The sequence below is a fragment of the Protobothrops mucrosquamatus genome, unplaced genomic scaffold (genome assembly GCF_001527695.2).
Source record: "Protobothrops mucrosquamatus isolate PMUCROS unplaced genomic scaffold, P.Mucros_1.0 scaffold28, whole genome shotgun sequence".
NCBI lineage: Eukaryota > Metazoa > Chordata > Lepidosauria > Squamata > Viperidae > Protobothrops > Protobothrops mucrosquamatus.
Window position 1 is genome coordinate 1738529 of NW_015386413.1, and position 11273 is coordinate 1749801.

The 11273-nt window shown below is 44.7% G+C and overlaps 1 protein-coding gene across 1 annotated transcript in view; it reads left to right on the plus strand.

The window, feature by feature from the left end:
* The window catches only part of RGCC (regulator of cell cycle), a 21855-nt gene that overhangs the window by 5927 nt on the left and 4655 nt on the right, over positions 1-11273 (plus strand). The window contains exon 2 of the mRNA XM_015811055.1: positions 1878-2036. Within this exon, the coding sequence (XP_015666541.1) occupies positions 1878-2036 (159 nt within the window). The remainder of the gene's footprint in view (positions 1-1877; positions 2037-11273) is intronic.

Genomic DNA, 11273 nt, shown 5'->3' on the forward strand with positions numbered 1-11273 from the left:
GACTCAGAAGGGACCTTGGAGGTCATCTAGTCCAACCCCCTGCTCAGGCAGGAAACCCTATAATACCATTTCGGACAAATGGCTGTCCAGTCTCTTCTTAAAAACCTCCAGTGTTGGAGAAGGGAGGGAGGGAGGGAGGAAGGAAGGAAGGAAGGAAGGAAGGAAAAGAATAACAGAATAACAGACTCAGAAGGTACCTTGGAGGTCATCTAGTCCAACCCCCTGCTCAGGCAGGAAACCCTAGCTGTCCAGTCTCTTCTTAAAAACTTCCAGTGTTGGAGCATTCACAGCTTCTGGAGGCAGGTTCCCTTGGAGGCTGAGAAGGGGCTTCCTAGCCTTAGATCTTGGCTGTGTGGTCACACCTGAGAGCTTGAGGCACACCTAGTTGCATCTGAGCAGGCTTGTGGGGAGGCAACCAAGAGGTCTTGGCCTCAGGTGTTCAGCTGGTGTGAACGTACAGCCACAGAGAACATCGCTCGGACGTTGCCTCCTGAAAAAGCATCTTTGGGACAACCAGGAGCTGGAGGACTGAGAATCTCCGTAGACATTTAGCCGTGCACTTTGGGATGAACCCCCTTTGAAGGGTGCTGCCGGAGTAGGAACGGATTTCCAGAAAACGTTGCGGACTCCAGGAACCATTTGCGCTTCAGATGGAGATGCAGACAACACAGACACATCCCCAACAGCCTCCGCTTGTCTCCAATAGTGAAGGGTCACATCCTGTAGCCAAGAAGGCTCCACAGCCATTTGCACCACTCAGGTGACCCCGAGGGCACAGGTAAACCTCCAAGTGGCCTCAATGAGTCTCTGAAAGAAGCAAATGACCAGCTGTCTGCAAGGAGTATAAATCTTTCCGTTCCCCACCGTTCAGTCAGAGCTGAAGAAGCTTCTGGGATGAGAAGGGAAACGTCTTCAAAGAATAATAAGAAAGTCCCATGAGGACACAGATAAACCTCCAGGTGGCCTCAACGACTCTCTCAAAGGACGCAAATGACTAGCTGTCTGCAAGGAGTATAAATCCTGCCGTTCCTCACCATCCAGTCAGAGATAAGACGATAACCTTTATTGTCATTTTTTTTTACAGTGGGCACACATCAAAAATGAAATTTAGTTGCCCGCGTTCAAAGTGAAACACATACATGGCACACACCTAAAACATACTATGTACAACATATGTATAGACCCACACCCCTACATATACCTAACAAATAAATATGAAATACTGTCCATCTTGGATACGTAACGGAAGGAGGAAGCTTGAGAGATCACACGGTTAATGCTGTATGGAATGAAACTATGGCTGAATCTGGATGTTCTGCTACGGATACCACGAAGCCCAGAAGGGAACAAGGAAAACAGGTTGTGAAGAGGATGTGTGGCGTCCCAGATAATCTTACGGACCCTGCTTAAGCAACGCTTCTGTGCCATGTCCTGGATGGGAGGGAGGGAGCTGCCAATGATCTTTTCTGCCATCCTCACCACTCTCTGCACCGCCTTCCTGTCCGAAGCAGGGATGCTTCCAAACCAGACTGTGATGCCGTATCCTGAAGAAGCTTCTTGGACGAGAACCAAAATGTCTTCAAAGAAAAACAAGGAAGTCCAGTTGCCTCATGAAAAAAACCATCTTTGGGACCACCGTTGACCTGGATGACTGGAGAATCTCGCCTTCAGAAGTTGTGGGTGCTCCAACCCTGGGGGGGGGGGTTTCTCAGAAGAGATTGGACAGTGCCCTGTCCAGAACGGTTGTAGGATCTCCTGCTTGAGCAGGGGGTTGGACTAGAAGACCTCCAAGGTTCCCTTCCAGCTCGGTTATTCTGATATTATCTCAGCTGTAGGCCAGTGCTAGGATGAAACGCTTCTGTCTTCTGGTTTGGCAGATTTGTCAGAAGATGGTGGAGAACTGGCGGAGGTTCTGGGTGAGTTTGACGCGGTGATGGAGGACTTCTCTTCCCCCGTGAAGGAGCGGCACTTCCAATACGAGGAACATCTGGAGAAGATGAAGAGGCGGAGCAGCGCCAGCATCAGCGACTCTGAGAGTAAGGACCTTCCGTCTCTTTTCCTATCTTTCCCTTTCCATGGCGTCCCTTAATCTTATGCTGACCTAACCAAGCATCCAAAATGATTTCTGGCGTATGTAATCCACAAATTACAACCTCAGTTAGGACCATAATCTATTATAGTACTGTATTATCGGACGGGAGGAAGGAATTAGAGGGGGGGGAAAGATGGCGGTCTCACTAACATGGATGAAGGACCGCCCCTTTTTAATATGCATTGCCCCACCCATAAAAAGGGCAGGGTTTTGATCATGCACGTCCAATCAAGAATAGAATAGAATAGAATAGAATAGAATAGAATAGAATAGAATAGAATAGAATAGAATAGAATAGAGGAGTGGAGTGGAGTGGAGTGGAATAGAATAGAATAGAATAGAATAGAATAGAATAGAATAGAATAGAATAGAAATTAGAATAGAAATTAGAATAGAATAGAATAGAAATTAGAATAGAATAGAGAATGAATAGAATGAATATAATAGAATAGAAATTAGAATAGAAATTAGAATAGAATAGAATAGAAATTAGAATAGAATAGAGAATGAATAGAATGAATATAATAGAATAGAAATTAGAATAGAAATTAGAATAGAATAGAAATTAGAATAGAATAGAAATTAGAATAGAATAGAATAGAAATTAGAATAGAATAGAAATTAGAATAGAATAGAGAATGAATAGAATAGAATAGAATAGAATAGAAATTAGAATAGAATAGAATAGAATAGAATAGCAGAGTTGAAAGGGACCTTGGAGGTCATCTAGTCCAGCCCCCTGCTCAGGCAGGAAACCCTATACCATTTCAGACAAATGGCTGTCCAGCCTCTTCTTAAAAACTTCCAGTGTTGGAGCATTCATCGCTTCTGGAGGCAGGTGGTTCCACTGGTTAATTGTTCCAACTATCAGGAAGTTTCTCCTTAGCTCTAGGTTGCTTCTCTCCTTGATTAGATATGGCCATCGCTCATCCCTGTCTGAAATGGTCTAAGGTCTCCTGCTTGAGCAGGGGGCTGGACTAGAAGACCTCCAAGGTCCCTCCCAGCTCTGTCATTCTGTTAAAGGGTGTGATACATTTAGAAGTGGTGGGTGCTCCAACACTGGAGGTTTTTAAGAAGAGACTGGACCGTCGTTTGTCTGAAACGGTAGGGGGGTCTCCTGCTTGAGCAGGGGGCTGGACTAGAAGACCTCCAAGGTCCCTTCCAATTCTGAAGACCTGGCCTCCAGAAGTTGCGGGTGCTCCATCGCTGGAGGTTTTTAAGAAGAGACCGGACCGTCCTTTGTCTGAACCGGTGGAGGCTCTCCTGCTTGAGCAGGGGGTTGGACTAGATGACCTCCCAGGTCCCAACGTTCCAATTGCTTGTACGGCCAGGCCGCTGAGCTTCAGCTTCTTTGTCGAAGTTGGGCTTCCCAGAATGGAAAAATGGCAAGTCGTCCTTCTCACCCACTCCCACTGGCAAACGGTAGCTTTTGTAGTGAGAGCCGAGAGGCGGGGAAAAAATAGGAACCTCTGAGCTTTTAAATATTATTATTATTATTATTATTATTATTATTATTATTATTATTATTATTATTATTATTATTATTATTATTATTATTATTATCATTTCAACCTTCCCTGGAACTTCCAGTAGATCAGGTTGGGGGACGAGTCCGTCCTTTGGGATATGGTAAAGCCTGTTTACCGACAGGTCAGAGAAGAATTTTTGAAGGTCACTTTCTTGGAATAAAAAGGCTCTTTTATGCTACCCAAATCATAACACAAGTCGGGGGGGGGGGTTTAGCCCTCCGCGGACATTTAGCAACGCTCTGCCCTCCGATCTGCAGCTGGGCATCGGTTCTTCCACTTCCTTGGCACCCGAGTCCCTTTTCCTCCCACGTCTGGAGAGACTCGGTAGTACCAATTTCACGAGGTCGCCCGGTTTCCTTGGCAACGTGTTTTTTATTTTTTTTGTGCAAAATGTCAGTGTGGGAGCAACCGGGCTGGGTGGAGGCGGTCTGCGAAAACTCATCTGCGGCTGCTGGGGGACATTTTGTCTGTAAACAACTTTTATTGAAGGAAGAACACACATCCTCCCCTTTTAATTTCCTCCGACTGCTGGCAAATTCACGCCAGCTTCTGGATTGGGCCCACGCCGGCAAAATCCTCAGCCAGCCTGTGGCTTATTATTATCTTTTTTTTTTCCCCCTGCTAGTAGATGAGACCAGGATAGAATCAACATCAGGCTGCCGTGGAGGAAATGTGAGGCAAAACAACAGAATCATAGAAGAGTGGGAAGGGATCCTGGAGGTCTTCTAGTCCAGCCCCCTGCTCAAGCAGGAGACCCTTACAGAATCATAGAGTAACATTGCTGGAAGGGACCCTGGAGGTCTTCTAGTCCAGCCCCCTACTCAAGCAGGAGATCCTGACAGAATCATAGAATAACAGAGTTGGAAGGGACCCTGGAGGTCTTCTAGTCCAACCCCCTGCTCAAGCAGGAGATCCTTATAGTATCATAGAATAATATTGCTGGAAGGGACCCTGGAGGTCTTCTAGTCCAGCCCCCTGCTTAAGCAGGAGACTCTTACAGAATCATAGAAGAACATTGCTGGAAGGGACCTTGGAGGTCTTCTAGTCCAGCCCCCTGCTCAAGCAGGAGACCCTGACAGAATCATAGAATAACAGAGTTGGAAGTGACCCTGGAGGTCTTCTAGTCCAGCCCCCTGCTTAAGCAGGAGACCCTGACAGAATAATAGAATAACAGAGTTGGAAGGGATCTTGGAGGTCTTCTAGTCCAACCCCCTGCTCAAGCAGGAGACCCTTACAGAATCATAGAATAACAGAGTTGGAAGGGACCCTGGAGGTCTTCTAGTCCAACCCCTGCTCAAGCAGGAGACCCTTACAGAATCATAGAATAGCCGAGTTGGAAGGGACCTTGGAGGTCATCTAGTCCAACCCCCTGCTCAAGCAGGAGACCCTACACCATTTCAGACCAATGCCTGTCCAGTCTCTTCTTAAAAACCTCCAGTGTTGGAGCACCCACAATTTCTGGTGGCAAGCTGTTCCACCGATCAATTGTTCTCACAGTCAGGAAATTCCTCCTTCGTTCCAGGTTGCTTCTCTCTTTGGTTCCTTTTCCATCTGTTGCTTCTTGTCCTGCCTTCAGGGGCTTTGGGGAACAAGTGGACCCCCCCTCCTCAAATATTGGAACAGTGCCGTCCTGTCAATCACTGCCATCACACAATCTCTCGTGTCTGTTCAGTTTCTTCTGTTGTGCCATCTGGAGGGGACATCCGGGTGGTCCCCGAAGGCTATAATGCTCGTTTGAGAACCTCCCCTGTCTACATGAAATAAGGTAACCCTCGACAAGGATTCAGCCCGAAATTTCTGTTGCTAAGCGAGACGGTTGCTAAGTGAGTTTTGCCCCACTTTACGACCTGGCTTGCCACAGTTGCTAAGCGAGTCGCTGCAGTGGATAAGTCGGTGACATGGTTGTGAAGTGACTCCAGCTTCCCCCCCTTGACGGAAGGTCGCAAAAGGGGATCACACAACTCCGTGGGACTCCGCAACCGTCCTAAATATGAGTCAGTTGACAAGCGGTCGAATGTTGATCCCGTGACCCACGGGGATGCGGCAGCGGTCCTGAGTGTGAAAAATGGTTGTCACTCGCTTTTTCAGTGCCCCTTGTAACTTCAAACAGTCACTAAATGAATTGTTCTTCGTTGAGGACTTCCTGCACCGTTCTGGAGCCCTTGTTGTGCGCTGTGCTGCTGACGAAGCAGGTCTGTTGTGAGCAGGGCTTTTTTTCTCGGAGAAAAGGTGGCGGAACTCAAACCTGGCCACGCCCTCATCAAACCCTAGGACCGCCCCTTTAGAGAACAGGAATGCAAGTAAAATTTGGGAGGGGCTATTTCCGGTGCGGCCGGCCCGGAAAAAGGTGCCGGAACGCGGTTCCGCCGCGTTCCGGCTGAAAAAAAGCCCTGGTTGTGAGAACCACGTGTAAGATAGACGTTTGTGCAGTGGTGGGATTCAACCGGTTCGCACCACTTCGGCAGAACCAGTAGCCAATTTTTTGTTGCCCAGCAGGTCCAGAATGGACTTCCGGAAGCGGCATCCACGCAGAAAACCGGTTGTTCACATATTTGAATCCCAGCACTCCTTCCTTCCTTCCTTCCTTCCTTCCTTCCTTCCTTCCTTCCTTCCTTCTTTCCTGTGGTAGGATTCAGCCGGTTCGCACCACTTCGGCAGAACCGGTAGCCAATTTTTTGTTGCCCAGAATGGATTTCCGGAAGTGGCATCCACGCAGAGAACCGGTTGTTCACCTATCTGAATCCCAGCACTCCTTCCTTCCTTCCTTCCTTCCTTTGGTAGGATTCAGCCGGTTCGCACCACTTCGGCAGAACCGGTAGCCAATTTTTTGTTGCCCAGAATGGATTTCCGGAAGTGGCATCCACGCAGAGAACCGGTTGTTCACCTATTTGAATCCCACCACTGCGTGTATGCAGTTCTTTTCGCTAAGGAGTAAGTTTTCCCTCACGTTGGCCTTGTGTCAGAAGCAGAGGCAGAGGATTTTACTTTAAGATTAAACAAGTGTCTATAAATCAGCGAGGTTTTTAGCTTTTATTCTCCCGAGGATTCTCTTAAACCTTTTTTTTTAACTTTTTGAGTGTATGCAGTATATTTTCATTTTGTCAAAGCAATTGTGGGTCTCTATTTGCTGATGGTTTCTCACAATCATGGGTCAGTGCCAAGGCTTAGAGGAGGATTCAAGAAATCTATCAGCAGATAAATCAAGCTGATAAGAAGACAAATTAGGCAGTTCTTCCACTTTTTTCTTTGGGGAAACTTCGTGGCGAGCACTAAATCTTTGTTGAAAAGTCCCATTGGGAAGGAATTTAGGTTGATTTAAGCTGCTTTAATATTTTCGTGGCTTTGACCGTCAAATGAGATGCGATGATGTTGGGAGGTTGTACGCGGTTCAAAGGTGACATCGTGAATTGTTCTTCGTTTCCTTCTGTTTTTTTATTTCGTTGGTTCCTTTTTTTTATTTTTACTTTTTGCAAAAGCCACCGTGGGAAAGAGCTCGCTCTTTGAAATGGTCACACTTGTTTTTTTCAGGCATAATACAAACGAGATATGTAATAAATCAAGCAGGTCAAAGAAGAAACATAGTTGGCAAAGCGTCTCCGGGGCTTCAGTAATAGAATTACCCCCAAAACTGGATCGTGTGGTAGCCTGGATGCCTACAATAATAGAATTACACGGACTGTGGGATCTAAATGATGGCTCTCGCAAACCGCTCGATCTTTAAAAATCTCAACCGGTTTATTCCAGCGTGTTACAGAGTCTCACTGTGCTGCTTTTTAGGCAAATTTACAGGAGGTCTACTACAACTACTCAAAATCATGCTGATGATTTTGGAAGCATCGCAGAAGGATCTTCATAGGAGATCCTTTGGCCTCGTTACTGTCCCTCTGAAAAAATAGGAAACACTCCCTCTCTGATCTCATTTTCCGCTGTTTTGTTTCGTTACCTTCAAAATGGATCACAGAAGCCACATGATGGAATTGGAAGGTGGCACAGGGTCATCTAGTCTAACCTTCTCCTGCAAAGTGCAGGAAGACTTTGGGCGTATCTTCAAATTCAAATTCAATCCAAATTTAATAAAGACAAAAAGGAACGGGGCATAAAGCAAGATTCTTCAGAATTAGATAAAATCTTATTTAGCAGGGAAGGCAAGACTATAAGTAAATTATATCGATATTTATTAGAGCAAGATATGATTGAGGAACAGGTGAAAGAAACGGTGATAATTTGGTGTAAATATTTTGGGCACAATATCGATTTGGATATTTGGCAAAGTTTATGGGGAAAAAATCTAAAAATTACTCTAGCAACCTCCTATAAGGAAAACCTCTATAAGATGTTTTATAGGTGGCACCTCCCTCCCACAAGATTAGCACGAATGAACAAGGGGAAAAACTCGATATGCTGGAAGTGTGGAGAGACCGTTGGGAATTACTACCACATGTGGTGGCAATGCCCAAAGGCACAAACATTTTGGAACTTATTAAAGAAGTGGTTGGAAGAAATTTTGCAACTAGATATAGAAGCCAAACCGGAATTTTTCTTATTGGGAATTATAGAAAGAAAATATAAGAAAGACACAAATTATTTACTACTGCATATAGTAACAACGGCACGAATAGCCTTCGCTCAGAAATGGAAAGAGAAAGATACTCCAACCGAAGAGGAAATATTATTAAAAAGTTTCAATTGCGCTGAAATGGATAGACTTACTTGGGAACTCAAGGACAAAAAGTGAAACCAAGTACTATAAAATCTTGGAACAATTTTATGATTGGATAGACAATAAGAGGGTAGCCAAGATAAATGTAATCACGATCTTATTTTATATCTAATATCTGTTTACATATAAATTTTCTATTTATCTATATATCTTTATTCCCTTTTTCACAATTATCATATAATATTTATCACTCGTTTCAAGTTCTTGATATACAGATATACTCATGATTATGATATGTAAAATGTTGGAAGATGTATGGAACCAGTGACGTCATATCTATGTCCAATGTGTTTTTAATTTTGTATTATTAATAAAAATTAAAAAAAAACAAAGTACAGGAAGACTCTTCTTGAAAGACTCCAGAGATAAGGAATCCTTCAGCCTTATGAAGTCATAAGTAGACTTCAGAGAACTGAAAAACAATATCTAACCTAAATGATCCTTGTAGACCACCAAATTATGACTTCAAACGGTCCCTAAATAGTTGCAAGTTTGAGGACTGGCCTTTACAACTTCCTGACAATAAGATTCCTACAATTTATGAGCCATGATGGAGAATTTTCATGGACATAAAGCTAATTTTTGTATCGCCAAGAAATTCTACGTAATTCATGGTAGGTTTGTCCCTGGAAGAGCTGAATTGAATCTAGATGGGAAGATAAGAAGAATCGGATAGGGCAATTCTCCGATCCTGCATGTTTCTCAGTGGTGTAAGATGTTTAATGAAGAGCATAAATTACAAACAATTAACCTATTGGCTTCCAATAATGGTGTTCATTGCCTTAAGGATGAAATGTGCTGCAAAAGAGACAAGCGGATATATGCACAGAATCATTAGTTTGTCCTCTATGCCAGAAAACAATTTATGTTGCTTATTGGATGGGGAAATTTATATAAGCACCGTTAATAATGAAATCCCTGCATGTTTTAGGGTGAAGCTCTTAACAGATGATCTGGCGTGGATTTAATAATTCCGCTGATGTTAATCGTTCATCCAGCGAGGAATAATAACCTCCAGGACCGTCTTGTTTAAGATTTGTGTGTATGAAAGCTATTGGATAATATCGAACACCTAAATAAGATTTGAAAATGTTTATATTTTTCTTATAGCCTTTTATATGCACAGTAAGACTTTATTTTATGGAGCAATTCATAAATGTGAGCTCAAATGTTACTTTTGTACCAATAGAATATTTGTAGCCCAGGGTTGAACTGTGACATCTTGGGTGCTCTCTGAGCTTGGTTGATTTCTTGCAAATTATTTCAGTACCCAACTAGGTAACATCATCAGTGCTAGAAAAGAGTAGAGGAGGAGGAGGAGGAGGAGGAGGAGGAGGAGGAGGAGGAGAACTGTGGGGTCTTTGGTGTTCTCTGAGCTTGGTTGATTTCTTGCAGACGTTTCATTACCCAACTAGGTAACATCATCAGTGCTAGAAAGGAGTTGGGTTTCCTCTCTGTTTATCTTTGCATTCCAGTGCTGAGCTATACAAATAGTAATCAGGCATCTCTTAGACTCTCTAGTCTTTCTTCAAATTGTGTGTTATAATGTGAGGCACGTTTAGCTGCTGTGTATTTTATTGGAGTAGGAAAATACTTAACAAGTTGGTTTACCTTAAGGGTTCGGTTTACTCTACGGGAAACGGAATAACGTGAGTTTCTTCTTTTTTTTCCTTTAAAAAAACAAACAAAACAGCCCTAAAGTTGCTGTGTATGCTTCCCCCGCTCTTGGTGGAAGAACCAATTTTGCACTGTTTATTTATTGCTTTTATAATTTTATATGATTGGCGCTTCTTCAGGGCTCAGCAGAAGCACCAGGATCAGTGCTGCTTTCCAGCTGATTGGTGCTTCTTCAGGGCTCAGCAGAAGCACCAGGATCAGCGCGGAGCTCCAGCTGGAGCCTGGCGCTGATCCTGGCGCTTCCGCTGAGCCCTGACAGCCCCGAAGAAGCGCCGGTCAGCTGGAAAGCGGCACTGATCCTGGGGCTTCCGCTGAGCCCTGTCAGCCCTGCAGCTCCAGCCATCTCTCGCTCAGGCTTGTGCGGTGCTGCCACCGGTTCAGCTCATTCCCCTCCCCAGCTACCCCTTTTCTAGGATGGTCGCGTACCACCTGCCAGGTGCCCATGTACCACAGGTGGTACCCGTACCACTGGTTGAAAAGCCCTGTGTTAGAGTGTCAACAACTTATCTGGCGTTACGAGTAGTGACTGTGCCTCCTTTTGCACTGGAGAGGATCTGTTTCTCCTAAGTTGGAAAGTCCTGCAGCAGAGACTTCGAACTTTCACTCTTTGTAAAGGATGGGGGGAAGGTCTAATCTTTGGCCCATATAAAGTGAGTGAACTAATGTGGTGCCTGCAGCCTTTATTCTGCTTAACCGCCTGGTGCAAAACAAGATCCCTTTTAGGGAATGAAGGAGATTGCCCCCAGATCACGTTAGGGACCTTTTAGTGCAGATACAAATGTGAGCCTTCCCACAGAGGAAGAATTTCCTAGTTCAGCAGCTTTTCACGGAGGGAGAAAGAATTGGGGGGAGTTTCTCCTCCTGACCAACGGGAAACATCTATGAAAAAGGCCAAATAAAGCAGCCAACGTTCTAATTTCATGCTTGCGTTAAGTAAGGAAAGGAAAGAAGTCAAATGACCGCCTGGTTGCTACACAAAGATTTGTCTGTAGTCCGCTGGAGGAAACGGCTAGAACATAATTAATTGGTTTGTGTAGTAGAGGAACAAGGAGAAGTAGTATTCCAAGAGTGGTGATGGAAACAGCAGTTTAACCCTGAGGAAGGAAGGAAGGAAGGAAGGAAGGAAGGAAAAGACCAAAAAGAGAAGAAAGCGAGGGAGGGAGGGAGGAACGGAGGGAGGGAGGAAGGAAGGAAGGAAGAAAAAGACCGTAAAGAGAAGAAAGGGAGAGAGGGAGGGAGGGAGGGAGGGGGGAGG